Source organism: Girardinichthys multiradiatus, chromosome 4, assembly GCF_021462225.1.
Source record: "Girardinichthys multiradiatus isolate DD_20200921_A chromosome 4, DD_fGirMul_XY1, whole genome shotgun sequence".
In the NCBI taxonomy this organism is placed as follows: Eukaryota; Metazoa; Chordata; class Actinopteri; order Cyprinodontiformes; family Goodeidae; genus Girardinichthys; species Girardinichthys multiradiatus.
The window spans coordinates 31,583,787-31,608,521 of NC_061797.1; the positions used below are offsets into that span (position 1 = coordinate 31,583,787).

The following is a 24,735-nucleotide window of genomic DNA, read 5'->3' on the forward strand; positions in this document are numbered from 1 at the left end:
TCCCCAACATTTTATTTAGTTTCATTCTCTACAATGAATTTTAACTCTATGTTTTTAAATCCTTTTTACCCATTTTCTGATAATAGCATTAGTTGAGTATGTTTTAGGTGATATTATGACATCATAACCAGGATTTCCTAAAAGGCAAAAAATGCATTTCTCTGAAGGTCCTAACAAAATAAAATTATTATTATTACTAGTAGTAGTTGTAGTATTAGTAATAGTATTAACTAGGTGGTGCTAGTGCCAAACAATTTGCCAAAGTATTTTAGATTTTAAGCTAAAGATGATCAAAAGCAACCAAGGTTCCTGCGAGTAAAGTCTGAACAACCTTCAAGTACCAGTTTCAGTGTCAATAAGAACCTGCTGTTTAATATTCTTTACTCTCCTTACACTATGAGTAATATAGTGGAGGCATCTAGTCCACATTGGGAGAACATGCAAGTGAACACAAGAAGATGCATTGTAGAACCCCCCCCCCCATTCATTTAATCAAGCTTTAAAACATTGTAAATTGTAAATTTGTATATTCTGTAATGCAGAATATTGCATTGTACATTGTATATTGTACATTGTAAATTGTAAATTGTAAATTTGTATATTCTGTAATGCAAAAACAGAACAAAAGAGCAAAGTGTACCGGAGGCAAATTCCTTGTTTGTATGTACGAACTTGGCAATAAAGCTGATTCTGATTCTGATAAATGTACTCACATTCATCTTCCCAAAACAATCAATCACAAAACATATCAAATCTGTTCTCAATGTAAACTGGTTTTAATAATCCTAATAATTGACACTTAAAGCACGTCATATTCACCAAGAACAAAGGTGAAAAGATCCATTTAAAAAAGTTTGCATTAAATTATACTAAAGGTAAGTGTGATTAGTAGGTAAGAGTGCAGTGTCTCTGTAAGTATTAGAGCTGAGGACTTGCCTCTGCAAGACATCCCCAGCATCCACTGCTGTATACATACTTGAGAAGAACACAGCCGGTGCCACTATTAGGCGCAGTCCAAAAAACTTGGATATTGCTCCGCCTGCGGGGAGTGCCCTCTGTCACTGCAGGGGGACAATTGGTCATAAACTGTGTCTCTTCCTCATCAATTATCTGTAACACAAACAAAGACAAAGAAATTAGTGATCAACACAAATGCTCACAGACCAGACTTCAACGACATCCACATTTCCTCTTTTGCCTTAAGCTTCTTAAAGAATCTCTTATGGATGGAGTAAGGGGCCCTTTCTCTCTCCTAGACATGGCGATTGACTGAGCTTAACTGTAACTAACTGTATGTGCTCTCTTTCAGACTCTAACCTTGAAAACTGGCTCAGAGTTTATCTGTTCTTTCTTTCTAGATGAAACGACTGAAGGAGCTACATCCATTAACATTTACTTTTCCTTCCCATAGAAAGTACTCCTGGATCAGTGCTTCTTTGTTCTCTTTGTGTCTCTGCTTTGTTTTCTCAAACCCCCAGTCGGTCGTGGCAGATGGCCGCTCACACTGAGCCTGGTTCTGCTGGAGGTTTCTTCCTAATAAAAGGGAGTTTTTCCTCTCCACTGTCGCTACATACATGCTCAGTATGAGGGATTGCTGCAAAGTCAACACCAGTGACTGTTCACTGTCTCTACATGCTCATCCAGGAGGAGGGAATGCTGCAAGTCACTGACTGGATGCCATCTGCTGGGTTTCCTTGGATAGAAAAACTTTTTATCCAGATTGAATAAATAACTGAATCTGACTGCACTGTTCAATGATTAGGATTAATTCCTCACAAAAGTCATTGGTATGTACCTGACTTTTGTGAAGTGCCTTGAGACGACATGTGTTGTGAACTGATATAAATAAACTGAATTGAATTGAATTATTAATCACAGTTTTTCAAATCGTTTTAGTTCCCTAATCAGACAAATAAAACAGCTACTGCACTGCAGGACCAACGATACTGCAGTGTGATCAAGCATCAAACATTGTTTCACAGCTTTACTTTGTTAGTATCATAAACACACAAGGGCATCTAAATGTCCTGAGATATTTGGCACCTCATTCTTTAATCCTAGTGAGTAATTAGAAAGGGTCTCAACTGATCAAATTGCTTTTTCATCAGATTCCACAAATGCTCCAAAAACTAATGTTTTCCACAACATTACTTAGCTTCGGTAATCTTATTTTCCTCTCATATTGCTTCCCCCTTTTCAACTGCTGAACACTCCCTGCTCTTCCCTAAGTACATTACCTACCTAAACTGTGATGCATACACTGCATGTACTGAAATCTTTTCATCAAAGCCAGCATAAAGCTTTTCAAAAGGTTGCGCTATGGCAGCTCCTCTTTGTGATCAGAATACATGGCCTACCTTTACTCTCCACGAGTATCAATTACCATTCTGTGTTCATGACCCTGTACCAACTCACTGAGTCAATGCATAGATACTAGCAATTGCATACCTGAGAAACCACAAAAGTTGTGTAGTGATCTATTCATTACGATCTTATCTAAGACACCACCCTGCTCTTTTATGGAGTATCTTTACATGATTTACAGAAACAGATGCCAATGCTATAGGCAGATTTAGGATCCTCTGAAGAAAAAGGATATGGAAGGATACGAGCAAATGAAGCCCTCTTCTACCCAAGTTCAGATCTGGTAGTAATATATATGCCTAAGAAGTCATGTCAAATCTCTCATTGAAAGCAGTATTTGTGTTTGTTTTTGACTTTACACAATGACAGATGTATTTCCAAAAAAAAAAAAAGATAAAGTGTTTCATGCTTTATATTGTTGCTCCTATCATTATCGCAAAAAATACAACATTTTTTATAAGAGTATAAGTCTGTATCAGTAATCCCTGGTTTGAATCCCAAACAAAGTAATACAGTTTTCATGGTGCATATTATCAGCCAATATATCATAGAATGGAGGTAGTCTTCATCCAGTCCATCTATGCATCTGTCTCTCCAGGCATTTCCCTCATTCATGCATTATTTCATACTTATCAGGAACATAAGCTGAGCAAGGACCCTTTTACTTAGGATTGGTTGATAAGACAGAAAACACATATCAAGATTTTTTTACAGTAAAATTACAATAAAAACTCTGTCACATTTACCCTACATAAAAGCAGAACTCTTAAAGATAAAAAAATATATTGCAGCTCTTAGTGCAAAGAGCTTTTTTTAACTATATTATAATGAGTTTACACAATTTTGCTAATTCTGCCAAGTATAATCAACATAAAACAAAATGGCTTATTCTAATACACGTTGCCATTTTTAAGACATGAAATACACTGGGTCTCAAAATGTCCTGTCTATCACAAAATAATCATTTTAATTTCAAAACAATCCAACAACACTTAAGTAAAGTTCATTCTTGCTTCCCAGTATGTATGAAACAGTATGGAAATGTTGTAGCATGTTTTTTGTGTGGAAATTCATCAAGTTAACAGTTAAACTTTTGCATAAATGTTTCCATAATTATTGGCAACAATAGCAGTGGTAATATCTTCATAATTTCCCAGCCATCTTACCAACACACTCAATTTCTTCTGTACATGATGATGTCAGATAAATTAGATTCCGCAGCCTGAACACAATGCACCAGCATTCACACTGTTGGATTTTATTAGCAAAGAGGATACTGTAAGCAGTTTACTTTATGATATTTGAAGTTTAGAGGACTTTATAAGACTCTTATTTCTGACGTTTTGATCCACTGATGCTACAAATAGACACTTAAACCCCGTGTTATGGGATTGGCTGAATTGCACATATTGTGCTTTATAGACGATATTATGATCTCGCTGCTTTGTCACCTCATCAACATTTTCTAATCCTTCACAATTCAAGGTCTACAGTACATACGCCCACCCCCTACTCCACTTTAACAAGTTTCTGCATTTTAGGAGGAGACTGAGGCATTTCAAGACCAGCCAACAAATATGCCTTAAGTTCTACCTTCTGAGAAAAATACCAAAACTGTATTTGAAAACGTTTTCTAATCAGATGCTTGAAAAGCTCTTAAAAGCCAGGAACTATTCCTGGATGAATAATATCATCACCCTATCTATATCTTTAAGCCCAGCAAACATTTTGAAAATAAAAATTTCAGTCATCATCTAAGCAATCTCATGAGGTCACTCTGTACAGTTCATGGCCATAGTAACAATTACAAAAAAATAAGATTAATGGCTCTTTTTGCTTGCTTGTTTCTGCATCAGGGCTGAAAGGCAATGACTTCACCTACCTTCAAGACAATGACAATTTAGAGCCAATACAAAAACATCTGCATACTTGGCAAGGTTCTTAATACATGATGGCCTCTCTACTTTGGCCTCTCACACTTGATATACTGAGTATCACACTGATTTTAACAGCACACAAAAATGGATAAGTTGTGCCAAGGAAGTAATACTCACTGCCCAGAGATCAAGGATGCGTTTGATAGGAAGAGACATCAGGGAAGTAAAGATGAGGAACTTTCTCAGTCCATAAAGCTGTCAGCAGAGAATTTCCTTTGTCATGCTATGTTATGAATGAGTTACCTTCGAAATGGTGAGTGTGTGTGTGTTAGAAGTCAAAGGTAGAGTAAGTGGAGTCCATGAACCGTGGAAGTGTGTGTGTGTGTGTGTGTGTGTGTGTGTGTGTGTGTGTGCGTGCGTGTGTGCATGCATGTCATGTGTATTTAGCCTTTCTGAGTCTAACAGATTACACCCCCACTTCTGTACATGCTCCCATGGTTTCAGAAAGGCATCCTGAACCAGCCTGGGGAGGCCACAACATATGTTAAAACCAGTGGAGTAATATGGAAATGAATTGAACACCATCTGCACTTGAAATCAAGCAATTTGCTGCAAAATGGATAATGACCCCTTTTTCTAATCCTGTTTTAAAATCTTCTACTTAGCTCCTTGTCAAGCCTTAACAAAACTATTCAAAACCAATATGAAAAAGAAAACATGGTGATACCAAAAGCAAAATAAAAATGCTAAATCTGCGAAAGCTAGATCATGTCAATAATTTCACTCTTTTACACGGCCACATAACAATTTTCCTTTTCTTGTCCTATTATGTCCGCCTGCTGAGAAATAATGTCTCATCAGACATCACCAACATTCCCTGCTGCTTTACAGTCTTGCCAAAAACCATACAGACACACACAGTGGCAGCTGACCTCCCGAGAGAGCTCAATAAATGTGCTTTTCATCAAGTCAGAAGCTGTTCTGAGATGGCTGGGATCGGGCACACCAGCAGATTTCAAATGAGCTGTATGTTAAATAAACCTTGACGTCTTCTGTTGAGCCATCTCTTTTCTTTCCTTTCTTTACACAACTAAGCCCCAGTCAACTCAACTTCTTTTCAAAATAATGAATTTATGTGATTTCATTATGGAACAGAGGACATCAAATGTGAAAGACTGATTGACCAGGTGATGATATCAAGATATCTTTTTAAGTAGCATTTTATTTTTAAAGCTCTGTCTTACCTTGCCAGGAAAAAAAAAAAGACATCTGCTGCTTTGAAGGAGGGCCGTAGCTTCTAAAACCCTGAGTCTAATCAAAAGCAGGTCCCACTATTGCTTTTCTTTCATGCTACCATCTAAAAAGCAATGGTCACACATCTGCTTATTTTATCTCTCCTTCTCAACAGTCAAACATGTGAGCAACAATAACTGAATATGAACTGAGAAATCCTTTCCTTCTTTACCCCTGTTTCTGACCACACAGACTTAAGGTTGAGGAGGTGCACATTGAACAACAGCCAGTGCATATCAACAGCTTGAAATCTATTGCAAAGATAAACACAACATAAAAAAGTAGATTTTCTAATGTTATCACTAAATAATAAGGAGTGGCGCGTACATAGGACAAAAATAAAATGCTCCAATCCTCCACTCCCTCAATTCAAAGTTCACAGATGCCACAGCACAGCAGTGACTTTTACTAGAGCTACTGGGGGACTGCTTTGCATATTTCTACATGAATTGTACTGCAGGCCCTTTTTAAAAGGACAGCAGGTTAAAATGACAAAGACCTACAAGCCTCAACATGAGACTAGCTATAATGCAATTGGCATTGCAATGCACAGATTACAATTGCAAATATATGGATACACTGTCTGTTAGGTTATTTTATTTTTCATGCAATATAGTCATACTCTGCGTTCCAAAAACATAATTAGCAAATTGCACCAAATATGATTCACACCTTATATCAATATTTAAGTGACTAGGATACTAAAGATCACAGAAGTGGTAATCACAATCAATATTATCAAGGTAATATTAATGAAAAATAGTGCAATTGCATTTATTTTCTGATATTGTGTAGCCCTACAGAAAACTAAATTGAAGGTCTATATACAAGTACACTAGATTGCAAATTAACTTTTTTGCCTTGTTTCCAGTAGTTTTGAGACTTTTATAATGATGGAATTTAAATTAATTACTCTGTGACTCATTTGTTATGAAATACTTGAAAACCTCATGTCTTTATATTAGTATCATTCATGCATATGAAGCACCATTTAGTCTTGACTAGCTCTACAAAGCAATGAACAATGACTTCCTTCTTCACTCATGCACACATGTTCATGCATGAATTCTGCTTAAATATCATTTTCCTTTAAAATGTTTTTAAATATGCACATTCACACTCCAATAAGGACATCAAGGACAATGGATTTCTGTATCTATTTAGAAGGTTCTAAGGATCAATTTGCCAACCTCGTGATGGATAACCAGTCCACAGCCACCGGTATAGCATCACTGAGTATGTGTCTTACATTTGTTGAAACCATTGTTTCTACTTTAGTGCAATAAACAGTCATTGGCACAATACAAAAACACAACAAAATGCATTAGAAAGGGAATAAAAGTTATTTTTTAGTTGATCTGTCAGAAGTCATATTTTATTGCTCAAGATGATCAATGCAGTTAAATAAGCCTAAATTTGAAATAAAATTGACTTAATATACACTGCATTACCATAAGTCATTGTATCTGTCATATACTGATACACAGACAAAAGGAAGATATTTTCTCAACCACACACCACATCTCGCACTGCATTACAATTACTAAAGCCCCACACATTTGCCCATCATCACATTAGCATACCGTGGCAGCACCAGCTCTCTGCTCATTTTTTTCTTCTTTTTGAACTTCTGGCCTCTCTCTGATCCCTCCCTCCTCCCCTTAATTCTTACGTTGAGCTTGGTTTCATAAAACTCTAATGAGCCTGTGAACTGCTCTAATTGTACACTAAATCACATACATCATTACTTGTGAATAAATTATTTATTAGACTTTATATGTGTCTAGGTCAACAATCCTGGAAAACAAAGGCAGTATGATGATGAGCTGATGGTTGGCTCTTCTCATAATCTAAATCTAGCCTGGTAGAACATGTGAGGTAGAACCATCCAGATCAAAAAGATGTCAAAGCAAGACAGCTATGGTCAAACACTGTGTTTGCTTTAGAGTGAAGATGAAAAATGGTGCATTTTTCAGTTCCAAAATGTGGATAGTGTTTTTTTCTCCCACTGACAGTAACAAATGTATTATATCACAAATAAGTTACACAGAATGTCTGCACCACAATTTAATAGCACAAGCTGTTTTACCAGATTTTTTTTTTTTTTACTTTTGACTACTCTATGTCAAGATCTGCAGCTGATTCCTTACCTGGAAATTTCCAGCATAGTCCTCGTCCTTTTCTCCTTCGGCACCCTCCTTCAGGGCAATAAGGGTGAACCCCCTAAAGTAAGAGGGGCTGGTTGCAGTCAGACTCACTTGATGAGGAAAAAACAAGAGTGGCAAGTATCAATTTACACAGAACCCTACAACCTTGAATACATTTACAAAAACTGTTGGCTCAGTTAACAATCTAGCACCTAAGACTAAGGTATAATATATTTCCATCATCTGGAGATTGTTACAGGAAACTGGCAGTCTAAGCAAGGCTTTCAAGACATTCTTGGTGAATTTTAAAATCAGGGGCAAAATAATATCGTTACACATTAAGCTGTAGTTAATTTTAAAGAAAAACGTTAATACGTTCCGACTTTGAAGGTAGTCGTTTTTATTGTATGTGGTGATTTACACATCAAACTGAGATAATGAAAAAAATTAAAAGCGACTGATATGATCAGGCTGCCACATGTTTTTTTTTTTTTTCTTCTTCTTTAATCGGAAGGCATAAGCCTTAATGGATCACAGAGCAGATGGCACTTGTTTGCGCAGTGCATCCAGTAACTTTGACTGCAGACAAAAAAAAGCTGATCTGGGGATCTAAGTTTTGTTCTAACAGTCTAAGTCAGTGCCAAAAACACAGGAGCACAGAGAGTGAGATAGTTCTATATATTGTTTATTTCAAGATTTGATCAAACATAACTTGGAAACTCAAGAATGTTTACATGTGAAAAAAAAACAAAAAACAACCAAAGTTGATTCAACCTTAGCTATTTATAAGTGATCTGCTATCTTGAAGCAGCATCTTGGTTTCCTTTTTAACAAATTGCATGGGAACTTATTTGAAGTTTTAGCAGACGGGTTAAGTGTTCACAGATCACCCACCTCTGTATGTGCTCCTTGGCTGGTATCGCTCAGGATCTCCCTCAACCAGGAGTTGAAACTCGTTGTTGATCTCCTTCCGATTGCTCTGAGCCCGTAAAACCCGACTGCAGTAGCTGTCCGCCTTCACGGCTCTGTCGAATGGCTCCTCGGTGAACGCAAACGTATTACAAGCGACGGAAGAGATTAAGCAGAGCAGGAGTACAGCCCGTGGATATTGTCGGGATGCTGACATTTTGCAAATTTTAAGAGGAGAACGAATGAATGTTAGAGATGGAGTACAGGTTTGCCTCTTCTCTGGTTTTCACTCCAACTTGCCAGCTGCTTAAGTGGACTTGTGCGTTCTTAGCTGGGCGGATCCATACTGTATAAATGAGAGTGGAGGACTGGCTGGGATGCGCCTGTGCGCTCTCTCTACATGAGCGGCTCACTGAGCAGTCCGGGCAAGTGGCAGAGAGAGTAATGAATGTTGCGTGTCTGTCTCCAGGGCTACGGACACTTACAAACCTACCGGGCGGTTTTGACACACCAAGAAGCGCGTAAAGACAACCACTACGTGTATGTCTTAATCCCCTGAAATATGACATGAATGCATAACGACACAGCAAATGAAAAACTCAAGGATTGAACACAGCAGGATGCTGTTAAAGGATTCACTAAACAAGAATACATTTATTATTAGCTCTTTTTTTACCTTGTGCAGGACCGAGGCAGAAGCGACTTTCGCGACCGCACACGACCCCATGCCTGCCTGGGGAGCCCAGGACAATTTTAATTTACAAATGGCATGTTGATAAATACCTACAGTTGCGCACAACAAAAAAAGCCTTCATAGTTTGAAAGCTATACTATTAACAGAGACATATAGCTGCTTTATTGTATTTTTACTGTTTGAACGTGAACTGGAAAACATTTTAAGCTTTTTTGTTGATTGTGAACGTACGGTACGGAGCCCGCGAGGGTACATGGGGGATATTTTTTTATTTTGCGTCCCCACGCAATACTTTTGCGTTCGCTCGCAATACTTTTGCGTTTGCTCGCAAAAGTTGTTAATCACCTTGAGAAAGCTGTGCATTTTGGAACAGCAGCACATTTGACAAACTGCTCACAAAACAAACAACACTGATGTGGCATTGATATGGTTTATTTGTCATAGGCAGGTTAACACGCAGTCAACAATGCGATTAAATGCTTAGGATAAGAACCGTTCAACTCAGTATAAAAACAAAAGTGGCGTGCCAAAAAAGTACATATCATCCAGCAGTAATAAGCAAATAACGTGTCACAGATGTGGTTTCGTGCAGTATTATTGTCCAGAGTTCAGTAGTTTGACAGCATGTGGTTAATAACTTTCTTTAAGTGTGATTGAAGATCATTTTATTTAAGGTCGATTTCAAAATAAAACTCAATAAATCTCAAAAACGGGTCTCCCACAAAGTATTGCAAGAGATAACACAAAGACTATTGCGTGAGAACGCAAAAAATATAGCGTGGGGACGCAAAAATATTGCCTCCGCAATACCCCCATGTCCCATGTCCCCTCGCGGGCTCTATGGAGGGGGGAATTTTTTTTTTCTTTTGCGTCCCCACGCAATACTTTTGCGTTCACTCGCAATACTTTTGCGTTCGCTCGCAATACTTTTGCGTCCGCTCGCAATACTTTTGCGTCCTCAAGCAATTCCTTTGCGTTGGCTCGCAAAAGTTGTTAATCACCTTGAGCTGTGCATTTTGGAACAGCAGCACATATGACAAGCTGCTCATAAAACAAACAGCACTGATATGGCATTGGTATGGTTTATTTGTCATATGCAGGTCAACAATGCGATTAAATGCTTAGGATAAGAAGAACCGTTCAAATCACTATAAAACCAAAGCACTAATGGCGTGCAAAAAAAAAGTACACATCATGCAGGATGTTGCTAGATCATTTTATTTTAGGCCGATTTCAAAATAAAACTCAATAAATCTCAAAAACGGTTGTAGCGTTTGTTCCATTTTTGCAGTTAGGTTTGGAAATTATCCCACAAAGTATTGCGAGATAACGCAAAGACTATTGCGTGGGAACGCAAAAAGTATTGCGTGGGGACGCAAAAGAAAAAAAAAACCTCCCCCATGTCCCCTCACGGGCTCCATATGAACGCAACATCAAACCATGGCCTTGCTGTGAAGACAATTAAAAAAAATTATTTTGCTTTGCAGAATTATAAACATATTTTAGCTACATATAAATGAGACCTCAGTTGTGGATGATGGGCTTTAACTGGAGGTGGGCCCTAAATTAAATTCTGCCTAGTGCCTCATAAAACCTTCAGCCAACTCCGACTGTGGGTAAAAGTAATGAAAAGTTGGAATTCTTCAATATATTTCAATAAATATTTCCATAAATTATTACAAATAATTAAACAATTTCTTTATTTACATTCATTACTCAGAGTTTCATATTTTAAGTGTCACCATGTTTATTGAAACAAGTATTGGTACCAATGGCAGTATGAGCAGGTGCCAACACATGCGAATGAAATATGCATCTGCATAAACCTAATCAGCAGAGGGAAGCATGAAGTGCTCAACAATTTCCTGCCTGAAATGACATTTTCTTGAAAAAACAGTGGACCAACATCAGCAAATCATCATCTGTAGAAACTTCACACTGGACGTCAAGCAACGTAGATTCTGTACCTCTCCAGTGTTCCTTCAGAATCTGATACTTCAAGCTTCCAAACAAAATGCAAAATTTACTTTTATGTGAAAAAATTACTTTGGACCATTGAGCAACAATCCATTCCTTTTTCTCCTTAGCCAATGTATGAAACTTCTGATGTTATATTTTGTCCATGAGTGGCTTAATTGTTAAGTCAGCAGTCTTTCCTATGATTGTGTCAACAGTAACAGTAACATTACATCTCTGTATTCAAAAACCATCAAAGAAATATTTTCTCATAAACAAAATGTGGGGTTTGCATTGGCAGTCAGGCCTAATTATAGAAATGAACAGAAATAAAATATTGAAACATATCATTATGTGTTGTGAATCTATATAATGTGAATTTCACTAAAATTAAAATTCCTATTTGATATATTGAATTTATTGATTAATCTAGGTAGCGAACGGTAATTGCATATTGAAGAATTAACTCCACCTTACTGTTTTTTAGCTGTAATTAACAGAGATTGCATTGTGGGGCAATGTTAACTCCCAACGAAGGTCTCCATTTTACATACCATGGTTTTACTGCTTATTATTAGCTTAAATATGTATTTATTTATTGTGATTTTAAACCAACCTTAGTCTGAATGTGCATGGTTCTTTTTGTGGCTGTGTGTTGGCCCTTTGAATTAAGGTGAATCTATTTCAGACGTACCCTGCGGTTCAACTATGGCACTAATAGAAAAAGAAAAATAGAGTATGAGGAATGAAAGTTAGCAGGACACTATTTGCTTTTCATGTGAATGGACAAATAATTGTCAGTGGAAAAACAATTACCTGTAACTCATCAGCCAAATGTATTAAAAAAAAAGCAGAAGGTCCATGAAGGTAGAGAATAAAATAAATGGAACAACTATGTAAATAATTACTTGATATTACTGAAGATACTCAACTGAATATATATTTGTTAGATGAAAAATGATAAAGGTTTATCATAGTCATTACGCTTTTGCAATGTAACAGTGTTTTACTTAAATTAGGGACATTTCTTTACTGTCTAACATCTCATCTCAGCCAGAGAGGCGGCGGAACAGATCATTTAGTCTAATAAAATATCATAAACTTTCTAATCACATTGCCTGACATTTTGCAGAAATCTATCCCACGCCCCCCGGATGAAGCCCACAAGACTTTCGATTTTCTGACCTTTACTCTTCTGCAGTCAGCAAATTGACATTTTGCATTTAAGTGAACAGATGCTACAATTACTGAATGCACTAAAACAAAAGTTAATGTTGACAACCATGGATCCTGATAATGTGTCTAATTATTTTTATGATCTTCAGTGATAACAGGTTTTCATCAGTGCTACGAGTTTTGTGGTGGGGCGACATTTGTTAAAGCTGTGGCATAGATTATAGGCCAAATTGATACACACGTTAAATTTTCCCTCTGCAATTATAGAGACATTTTAGGGACATGGCTGATGTTGTACATTGTTAATGATAACATGTCAACATACAGCGTAAGAAAAGTAAAATTTCTTAGCCATGGCTCTAATGACACTGCAACTGTCAACATTTAGCTCAAGGAGCTAAGTACCAAACAGCAAACATAACTACAGATGTGGACAAAACTGTTGGCACCCTTAAAGAAAGAAAAAAAAAAAACACTGCTTTATAGGGTGCCATCTCCTAACTGCATGTTTAACTTCTGCCACAAATGGTATAAGATTAAGTTCAGGGTTCATCAAAGGCCACTTCAGAATAGTCCAGCCTTATGTTTGAAGCCATTCTTGGGTAAATTTAGGTGCGTGTTTTGGGTCTTTATTCTGTTGGACCCATGATCTGTGAATAATGCTTTTGCCCACTAATTACAAAGATTGGTTTGATCAACTGGTCCAACAAATAGAAGAGAGTACTTAAAAAATATTGCTCTTAGCTCTTTATCTGATCACAGGTAAGCACTGTCCAGGATAGCTCTGCAACTTATGAGGTATGCATCAATGGAACAAATAAGAAACACAATGTGAAGGATATCAAAGGTTATTAATTTATATACACACAATATATAATTAAAAAACAACATTCTCTGTCAGTTCAAGGATTTAGTTGTTCTTTCAGCTCTTTTTCAAAGGACCCTCAAATGCAGAAAAACACATGGCAACAGTTCCATTATACCATTAATTATTAGGCGAAGCCGGCAATGATTGAAAAAAAGGAAAAATATGATGTCTGTTCATACATTTACCATGTTGTATACGCTGTGGCTGCCTTTATTTTGAACTTCTGTTCCTAATTAACAGGCTAAGTTATAAAATATTCTTACTAGTTTGGTTACTGCCTCTTTCTCTTTTTAGCATCCCCACCACAGCTTTTTTGCTCTATTGTTCTCCTTTTTCTCCCATCCAAAGCATTTAAGCATTAAATATTGTTTATTAGACATATGTTATGCAGTCACAGCAAAGGAAAAACATGACTCTTGCTGTACACCAAATGTTAACTGTAAGTGTAAGTGTTGCTGAACTCTCTCTGCTCATCATCTTGCTATGAGTATTTATTTCCATCTGACATTTTTTTGCAACACCCCTTAGTCCTCAGAGAGGTCAGGAGGAGCATTAATGGAAACGCAGCACCTTCTGATGGTCACTGACAATTTAAGAGTGGTTATGCCATGTGCATCTACCATTGGGTTGATGGATGGATGAGTTCTACACCAGCAGGTGTCATGACAGGATTTTGATTCACTCATTCAGCTGAGCCTAATGTAATATTGCTAGAAAAATAAGGGGAAACCTCTTTGAATTCCTAAAACAGTCAACAAAATTAACAACTCCTCCTGAACTCAGAGGCTTAGAGCAAAGATCTGCTTTCATCAGAAGTTGAACAGACTTTCCAGAATGATAAAACTATTGTGAGCTCTATTGTTTAAAAAGCAGAACCATATCCATAGTAGCATCTAGAATGACTGAACCTAAAAAGGACGTGTGAAGCTTGAGGGCTGCAGGCCTTCTCCAACCTTTAATACAATTGTGTCTAGGCCTCAGGATAATTTCATATTTTTATTTTTAATGGCCTGCCAGTATAGCTGTTACACCGATCCCTCTACTTCCATACTACCCATAATGCAACTGCACCCCTGCACATCGCTTAAGGAAAGCGTGCACAAGCTGCACTTATGGAAGAGTCAGATTCAACAAGGAAACTTTCCATGTTGCCAAGTCAGGCATGGTCAAGTGCCTGTCTTGGGTAATGAGTTTACATGGCATTCACTGGCTTTGAAGTGCAACTAAAATGGTCTGGAACCATTTTACAATCCATTTGTTTTTGACGTGGTGAGAGTATACTTGTAAAAGGTATTACAGAGAATTATACCATAGCTACAGGCCAGTAGCACTGACAGCGCATCAAACCCTCAAGAGGTTGTTCCCCAACCATCTTTGTCCCCTGGTGAAGTCGTTCCAGCTGTTCGTCTACCAGCCTGGCATCGGGTTGGGTGGTGCCATCATCTCTCTCCTGTGCCTAGCTCTGACCCACCTAGAGAAGCCTGGAAGCACTTTGAGGATCATGTTCTTTGATTTCTCCAGTGATTTTAATACCATCCAGTCTGGATTTCTTAGGGAAGTCTCCCACCCCATGCATAAAGTTTTTGCAGAACTAGAGAGCTCCTTCAGTGAAAGACTGATGCACTCTAGCTGCACAAAGGAGTGTTATCACAGATTTTTCCCCACAGCAGCTGCTAGATTTCATAACCATGCTGCCCCCAACAAGCTCAATAAGTGTTTACATCCCTGCTGTTATTTGTGCAGTTCCTCCATTTGTGTAAGACAAAAACAACTTGACAAAATAATGAAAAACTAGTCCATGAATTTGTTACTTCAAGGCTGGACTACTGTAATTCTTTACTATCAGGATGTCCACAAAATGCAGTTAAAAGCCTTCAGCTGGTTCAAAATGCTGCAGCAAGAGTTCTGATGAAAATTAAAAGGAAAGATCATATTTCTCCTATTTTAGCTTCCCTTCATTGGGTCCCTGTTAAATCCAGAATAGAATTGAAAATTCTCCTCCTCACATATAAAGCCCTTAATGATCTAGCTCCATCATACATCAGAGATCTGATTGTTCCATATATTCCTAACAGAGCACTTCGTTCTCAGACTGCAGGTTTACTGGTGGTTCCTAGAGTCTCTAGAAGTAGAATTGCTGGCAGATCCTTTAGTTAGCAGACTCCTCTCCTGTGGAACCAGCTCCTAGTTTTGCTCCTTGAGGCAGACACCCTGTCTATTTTTAAAGCTAGGCTTAAAACCTTCCTTTTTGATAAAGCGTACAGTTAGAGTGGCTTAGGTTATCCTGAGCTATCTCTGTAGTTATGCTGCTATAGGCTTAGACTGCTGCAGGACATAATTACCACTTTCACTCTCTGCTACATTCTCATACTACTCTCCAAGTTTGCATTATTTGCTGTTATTTCACCTTTTAACTCTATGTTCTCTCTCTGTTTTTTCTCTTTGTAGAAACTACATCTGACCTGGCTCTGTGTTTAGCTGTGGCATCTTCCTGGAAGGGGACATTGGTCAAACTGTTGCTGCCAACAACTTAATGCTCACCTTATACAGATGATACATTTTTCCCTGTCTGTCAGTGTTGTCTCTCCTATAGCTACTGGCTGAGCTTCTACTATAAATAACTGTATGTGCTCTCTTTCATGCTTTGACTTGAAAACTGGCTCAGAGTTCATCTGCTTGGCTGTCTTCCTCTCCTAGATGAACCCACTAACAGAGCTATAAACATTAATGTTCCTCTTTTCTTTTCTATAGAAAGTACAACTGGATTAGTGCTCACACTGAACCTGGCTCTGCTGGAGGTTTCTTCCTGTTAAAAAGGAGTTTTCCTTTCCACTGTTGCTACATGCATGCTCAGTATGAGTGATTGCACTGTTTGATAGTTAGGATAAATTGGAATGTATGTACCCAACTTGAAATCTGTATGATTCGATTGAATTGTGTTTGTAAATTGCCTTGAAACGACATGTGTTGTAAATTGGCGCTATATAAATAAAACTGAATTGAATTGAATTAGAAATTGAATGTATCAGTGGCATGTAGTTTATATTTTCAATGTCAAACATGCAGTGTTGCACTCTGTAAGTGTCTCTCATAATTTCACAATGGATTTCAGATAATTTCAAATTAATGACAGTGATTAAAATAATTTTTACCTCCAACATACAACATCATTCTACATAAAAACAAAAGGTTGTGTGTAAGAATTTTTTTTAAAATATGAGAAATCCTTAAATACACTGACCAAGAATAGCATTAAGTTTGAGTTGGGATTTTGATTTCTTGTCTTTGTGTGCTTCTGATTGTCTGTTTTTTTTTTTTCAAAGGAAGAGTACAAGTAAAGTTAGTCAGGAAGGTTACACAATTCATGCTTCCATTAAAATATGTCACATGATAGAAAAAGATTCACAGATAAATGTACAAAGTAATTTCATACATAAGGTTAGGAAGTTTGGAAACATATATGCAATCTGGCCTGAAATTATAATAGTGAAATGTGTTGTTGCTAAAACAGTTGATAAATTGTACATGGCAAGTTTGCCAAAACTATATGAACTTGAATAAAGAGCTGCTTCTGCATTAGACATGCTACCATAAGTCAAGTGTTTTAGTAGAGATCTCTCTTGCCATTTTACCTATTTTAAAATATTGTATATACACTGCTCAAAAAAATAAAGGGAGCACTCAAATAACACATCCTAGATCTGAATGAATGAAATATTCTCATTGAATGCTTTGTTCTGTACAAAGTTGAATGTGCTGACAACAGAATCACACAATAATCATCAATGGAAATCAAATTTATGAATCAATGGAGGCCTGGATTTGGAGTCATACACAAAATTAAAGTGGAAAAACACACTACAGGCTGATCCAACATTGATGTAATGTCCTTAAAACAAGTCAAAAAGAGGCTCAGTATTGTGCGTGGCCTCCACGTGTCTGTATGACCTCCCTATAACGCCTGGGCATGCTCCTGATGAGACGGTCTCCTGAGGGATCTCCTCCCAGACCTGGACTAAAGCATCCGCCAACTCCTGGACAGTCTGTGGTGCAACGTGACGTTGGTGGATGGAGCGAGACATGATGTCCCAGATGTGCTCAATTGTATTCAGGTCTGGGCAACGGGTGGGCCAGTCCAAAGCTTCAATGTCTTCATCTTGCAGGAACTGCTGACACACTCCAGCCACCTGAGGTTTAGCATTGTCCTGTATTAGGAGGAACCCAGGGCCAACCGCACCAGCATATGGTCTCACAAGGGGTCTGAGGATCTACCTCTGGCGAGCACATGGAGGGCCACGCGCCCCTCCAAAGAAATGCCACCCCACACCATTACAGACCCACTGCCAAACCGGTCATGCTGAAGGATGTTGCAGGCAGCAGATCGCTCTCCATGGTGTCTACAGACTCTGTCACATCTGTCACATGTGCTCAATGTGAACCTTCTTTCATCTGTGAAGAGCACAGGGCGCCAGTGGCGAATTTGATAATCCTGGTGTTCTCTGGCAAATGCCAAGCGTCTTGCATGGTGTTGGGCTGTGAGCAAAACCCCCATTTGTGGACGTTGGGCCCTCATACCATCCTCATGGAGTTGGTTTCTAACCGTTTGTACAGACACATGCCAGAAAGCATAGGTACTGAGAAGTGGTCTGTGGTCCCCACCTGCAGAACCACTCCTTTATTGAGTGTGTGTTGCTAATCGCCAAAGATTTCCTCCTGTTGTCTATTCCATTTGCACAACATCATGTGAAATTGATTGTCAAGCAGTGTTGCTCCCTAAGTGGACAGTTTGATTTCACAGAAGTTTGATTTATTTGGAGTTATATTGTGTTTTTTAACTGTTCCCTTTATTTTTTTGAGCAGTGTACATTTAAAAAAAAAAAGCATGTGTTATGGCAATGGTTTATAATAAATGCCAGCATAAATGAAGTCTTAAAAACTGTCAGATTGGTTTCAAATAAACATTAGAAAAATGTTTATCTGTCTCTGTGTGAGTTAATAACACTGCATGACAGATCATGTTCACCTACACCATTACTCTCTTAAGCTATTCATATCAAAGCTGACCTGCCAAAAACCTACAATATAGGATTATACATCTTGCAGTATAACAAGGAAACAAGTATGTGTGAAAATGTACTATTAATGTATGACTACTTAAGTATATCAGTCAAACATTTATATATAAGTATAGGTTAAATATACTTTTAGTATACTTTTTTTATTATAAGCCATGATTAAGTAACATAAACTATATTACTGATAAGTACATTAGGAGTAAACTGAAAGTATACTCTCTTATTTTTAGTTTAAAGATGGTATACTTGAAGTAAACCTGCATGTACTACTTTTTGGTAAGGCTAAAAAGATTTACCATGTTTTTGTCCACCTAATTTGACTTAGAAATGAGAGAAGTTTAAGGAAACTTGACTTTGTCTGAAGTTGTAAAACTTAATTGTTTCTGCCCAATAATAAGAAAGCTATACATTTTGAATATGATAAATGTATCCTGGTGAGCCTAGAGCCCTGCACAACAAGACATTATTGTCTTGATGTTTATGTTCTACAGTCTGTAAAGTTCCTCAGCACAGACAAAAAAAAGATGCAAGAGTTCATCTGTATTACCCCCCTGGCTTCATGCATTTAGAACCCCATCCACTCCTTTGAAGGTAATGCATTTTGATGTAAATCTAAAGGCTTGAGTGTAACATGTGCTGTTCAGAGCCCAGAAAGAGTATAGGGGCTATCACAAATGATTACAGTCAACCAGAAGGTGACAGGGACCGCCAGGTGCTGTGTTCTGCAGAGGCATTAGTTACTGAATCCTGTCTTTAGCTCTGAAGAAACCCCAGCCACATCTAAATGGCTTTGAAGAAATCATACTCCCTGTCAGAAACTATTAAGGCTCTGTCACAGATACAAAACTACCTGAGCCAAGGTTTGCTGCTAGTAGACTGGAAGCAAAATACAGTGCTGAGATGATAAAGATTTGTTCAGTGTTCTCTGTGATTTAAAAAAATCTTGTTTATATTTCTTTACCAGAAGAGGAATATGTTGTAGGAGGTCAATATAAGTACAGGTGCAAAAGTATTTTAGGATGTATTAAAGTCCTTGAACATTCCAAAACACTATTTGGTTGAATACATTTAAATCAGACAACAAGAAATATTTTTTTTTTAGGCCATACTTCATATTACGCAATACTGTGTTCTCTTGTATACAAAAACTGAGGATTTGCTGCTTATTATTTTCTTCTTTTTTGTTGCTCTGATCGTTTTACTCAACTCTTTTATGATCGACAGATATTTTTGAGTTTTCAGACTGGCCAATAAGACTTTTATTTTTAATTAAGTTTTTAGTTTTAGCTTTAGTTTTTTATTCAGAATGGAGATGTGGGTGAGTCTGGTGAGTCCGCATGTTTCTCTGAACTCCCCCCCGGTTTTTTTAGCTCTCCTTGGGCCAAAAGTAAAGATGGACTGGTAGCTTCTGTTTTTGTAACCAAACATTACTGTCAGCAGCTTTTCACTCCTACATCAGCTTCGAAGTCCAACTTTTAGAACTGAGTATCTCGTACTGTGCTGTGGTGTACCATCCACCAAAATGAATGAAGGATTTACTTATGTTAAGTTATAACCATGTTTTAATCGTTGGTGATTTCAACATACATGAGAATTTTGTGTCTGGACCACTAGTGAAAGACTTTCTTGCTCTTATTATTTTCATGTAATTTCATTCAGTGAGTACAGGACTCCACTCATGTTAAAGGTCATTCCCTGGATCTGTACCTGTCTCATGGTCTGAATGTCTGTATTACGGAGATCAAAGACTGTGCCATTTCTGACCATTTTTCTGTCTTGTTCAGTGTTGCAGAGTATAATGCTTGGTTAAATAGTGAGAGATCAGTATGTCGTTTATGCATAATGAACTCAATAATTACTGGCCACTTTTCTTTCACGTTCTCTTGCTCTGATTTAAGTGACTTGTGCTGATCTTAATGCAGGTTAAGGGCTGGCAAATCCTTTTAATACAACATGTTTTGACATCCTGGACACAGCTGCTCTGATTTTTATGCCGATTTTTGACCCAATCTTCTCCGTCCGACATTCCCCAATTATGGTGATGGCTATTAAGATAATGATATGCAATCTTCCTCCTGTGTATGGTGTGTCAAGAGTGATCTAGTTCGCTCAGAAAGAAGTTAGTAGCTCTCCGACCCCAAATCGGGCATATATTTAACACGTTGGATTGTCTTGGCCCGATATTCTACCATGTGGGGTGTTTCCCGAGGACAAACGACCACACAGCCTGTTGAATGTGATGTGTAGCCAATCAGAAAGTGAGCTGCCAGAAACACGGAAGGATATTACTTTAAATTCATGTTTAATGTCGAGAGGGTTTGCGAGATTTTCCATCTGACATCTGAATCTACATGAGTGAAATCTGTTTGTGTGTGGTGAGTTGTGCTTGTAGGATCAAACCTGTTATATCTACGATTTTTAATCATCACGTGTAGGGTCTCTCAGGTTTTGAAAATCAGCTGACAATTTTAAAATCTTGCCATGTGAACCAGGCGTAAGAGCCAAAAAATCACATCAGCCTCGGATGAATGAATCGCTGTGTAGAGAGTAGGTGGAAGATGGACAAACTCTAGGTATCTTTAGAAATTCTGCATGGATGTTTAGCTAAATATCAGAGGGCTGTGGCATCTGCAGAATCTACTGTCCTATCTAAATGAATCCCTGCAAATAGTGCAATCAAGGAGCCGAAGGTTCCTTTCTCATACGGTTCAGCAGGGCCAGCTAAAAGCCCTTCCCCACAGCTATGGAGGTTAGCTGCAAGTTAAACTTTTGTTTACCCACAAGTGGATGTTTTCCTCAATACCCAGGACAACTTCTCTTCAGCTCTCTTTATGTAAGAGGTAGTGCTTGGGCAGAGAAGATTAGTTTAGAGTTAAATTATCTAAATAATGTTTGTTTAATTATGTTTGTTTTTGTTTGTGTTAAGAAACTCAGCTACAGTAAGTGCTAGCAGTCTAGCACTCAGCTAATTATGTGTTCTGTGTTGTGTTTTTCAAGTTAAAACAAACTTTATTTAAAGGGTGGTTTTTAAACATAGAAGATTGGCCATAACATGCCATCCACGCTTATGCATTTCAACACTATTATTAGTGGTATTTTAAAGGTATGTGTTTGATTCTGGTAACCAGCTATAAACTTATTTTGTTAGCTCCAACCGCTAACGGCTAAGAATACGTGCTTGGCCACTTTATGAGTCAGCTGAAGATCATTTACCCAGAAAGATTGTTAGTTTCCAATCTAGGAAATAATATTTCCTCAAATATTATTTTACTAAACGTGATAATCATTTAGGAACTTTGTTATAACTAACTAAACACCATTAAGACCTATTTATCCAAAAGGTTTGGTTCTTATTCAAAATAATATTTCCCTAAATATTATTTAAAAAAATAAAGGCAGATAATTAAACACCATATAGAATTAGTCATCCAGAAGGTTGGTTTTATTCAGCAAAACATTGTTTAAAATGTTGTTTTATCTGATCTTGCATTGTGAATGGTTGTTTGAAGGTATACCAATTATTGCCCAAGTTAGTTCCAAGACTAACTAAACTTCATTTCCAGATTTTTCAAGATAATTCTTGGTTCCCAAACATAAATAACATTGCATCGTAATGTTGCGTCACTCTTTTGGTCATGGTTTTCAACCATCTTTGATTCACTTGTTTATATTGTACATAGCCCATGAGTCTTCCTTATTCTTTCATTTGCTTGGTAGATTACTTGGGTTGTTTTAGGATTGTAAAGAGTTTGTTGATTGAAATATGTTTGGCTTTGAGTTGACTTATTTTTGTTAATGAATTTTTGTGTTTTAAGATTTTGTGTGAATTCATTCTGTTTATACAGAGTTTTGCTGTTCAATAATGCCAGAGCTTGGCTCATCCCTTCAATTTTGTCCTAATACCACCACCTTATTGGGCTGGCATTAATAGGAGAACCCTTAACAGACCGAATTATTATTTATTAAAATATTCAAGTATTAATATTAAATAATATATTCATATTCATAATCACAACACACACCATGTTCTACAGTTACTACCAATGCTGCCTAACTTCCTGATGACCTAGTAATCATGTTCAAATGCTTTAAGGATGCCAGTGATTTTTCTTTTAAAATAGAATAATTTCTTTAAAGAATCCCATTAAGTCATCACTTCTGAGAGCTAAGGAAACAGACGAATCAACAGTCCTATGATTATGTGTAAGTTTGGCAACACTACTTAAAAGAAAATTCTAATTATTCTTATTCCCCCCTTTTAATTATGAAAAAAATGCTGTTCTAGCTTCGCGAACTTTTTTTATACTATTGTAGACTACTAGGTTAGGAAAGGCCCCTCTAGAGGTGTAGCTCGCCATTTCCTCTCCAATTTGGTAGTGTTGGGTTTTAAAGTATGCAGCTCTGAATTAAACCAGGAAGTCAATAATCACCTACTTGTTCAAGGGGACTACATTGTCTGATGTACCATGCAACAAAGAAGTTACACTGTGAATAAGAACATCAATTTGTGAAATGGCAGACAGCAAACTGCTGCTATTTGTTGAGATTTTCTTTGGTACCGAGGAAAGTTAAAATGGAACAGATTCTTTAAAAGTTGTTACAACATTTCTGATAAAGATTTACTATAATGAAATTGTAAGCGGCAGATTCTTCGGTAAAAAAAACAAACAATTCAGATAGGTCATCGTTATAAGGAAATACTGTTATTTGTTTACACTCAATACCATATATCAGCACAATGTCCAGAGTATGAAGAAAATTGTGGGTTGGTCTGCAGATTTTTTGAGCAAAGCCAATTATATCTATGATGGCATTAAAGTAGCCTTTAATACTTTATTTTTAGGCTGTCACATTCAGTGTCAAGATGAATGTTAAAATCCCCCAATAGTGACCTTATCAATATTTAACACTAAATAAGATAAGAAGTCTGGAAACTGATCGAAAAAGTAAGGGCCAGGTGGTCGACATAAAACCACAAGCAGAAGTGGTCTTAGTGCTTTGCAATTTGGTTGAGAAAAACTAAGGGTTAGATATATTTAAAAGAATTGTAGCTATTAATTGGCCTAGGATTAATCAATAAAGCTGACTGAAAGATGGTTGCTATTCTTCCAACTCGCCCAGTTGCTCGAGGAATGTGAAAATTTAAATATTTAGAAGGAGTTGACTTATTTATACTAACATAATTGTCTTGCTGCAGCCAGCAACATTTAATTGATTTTTGTTTTCTTTTCAGCTGGAGTAATATTTATTTGTATGATATTTTTATCATTTGCTCCTTGTAGATTAGTTTTTATTCTATTTAAATTTGGCTGTGAGCTGTCTCAATGGGCAAATGGATGGGAAACAGTGTTGAAGCTGCAGAGAGGTGCATGCTTCCTGGTCTGGACCCTGAGTTGTCAGTGGTTTAGAGAACTAATAAATTCAGCCAGAGTCCTAAAAAACAGATCATCTCCATCCAAAGCAGGATGAATGCCATCTCTATGGATCAGATCAGGCTTTCTTCAAAATGTTTGCCAAATATCAATGTAGCCCACATTGATTAGCTGGACTGAGGGTAAATTGGCTCTTAGGATTGCAAAGGTTGCAGACCCCTGCTCTAGATGGAAGTCTACCCTTCAGTATTGTTAGTCACCAGACGTGCAAAATATTTATAGATGCATTTTAGTTTTTTCATGCTTGAATGTTGTCCAAAAGCATTCTACAGATGCATCTACTGATACGGAAACAACTATAAAAATACAAAAGTTGAAATTTGGCTTACATGCAAATGTTGCCAAGATGATGTAATGCTTATGACATCGCACACTCAGCGAGTATGCTTTGCAGTGATTTGAGGACATGAAAGGAAAGACACCCAGCTGTGTGGTCTCCTTTAAATGTCACATTAGCATCTATGCTGACTTTGTAGAAGTGCTGTGACCTTCTAATTCTAAAGTCTGTGCCACATCAAATTCCTTAAGTTATTGCCCAATAATCATTGAATTTTATTTAACATCTGCTATGATTTCTTACAAGATAATACGTCTTATTTACAAAATATCCAGCAGATCCAGAGATATTCTAGCTCTTTACAAAACTATTTTGTTACTAGTGTTTTTAAAGAGGCTGTGGCCTTTTCTCAGCCAAAACCATCTACTTTTTACTGACATTTGACAATGAAAACGGTAAACACTGGCTGAACATCACTAGTAGTGCACAGACATGTAGTGCCCAACAGCATTTAAACAACCTAAATTAACTAAAAAACAACTAAGAGATTCAACAAATTAAAAAGTAACTGAAAAGGGAATTACAGAGTAAGCATATAATTTTGTTATATTTTTATTAGTTCCATTCCATTTATACATTGCATACCACATGTATGCAATGTATAAAT

The 24,735-nt window shown here is 37.3% G+C and overlaps 1 protein-coding gene across 1 annotated transcript in view; it reads right to left on the reverse strand.

Moving 5' to 3' along the window:
* Window positions 1-9,001, reverse strand: part of spon1a (spondin 1a) — a 96,683-nt gene extending 87,682 nt beyond the window's left edge. The window contains exons 1-3 of the mRNA XM_047362281.1: window positions 8,576-9,001; window positions 7,685-7,791; window positions 977-1,110 (exon numbers count right to left, since the gene is read on the reverse strand). Coding sequence (XP_047218237.1) covers window positions 977-1,110; window positions 7,685-7,791; window positions 8,576-8,807 — 473 coding nt within the window. The 5' untranslated portion in view covers window positions 8,808-9,001. The remainder of the gene's footprint in view (window positions 1-976; window positions 1,111-7,684; window positions 7,792-8,575) is intronic.
* Window positions 9,002-24,735: the final 15,734 nt, after the last annotated feature.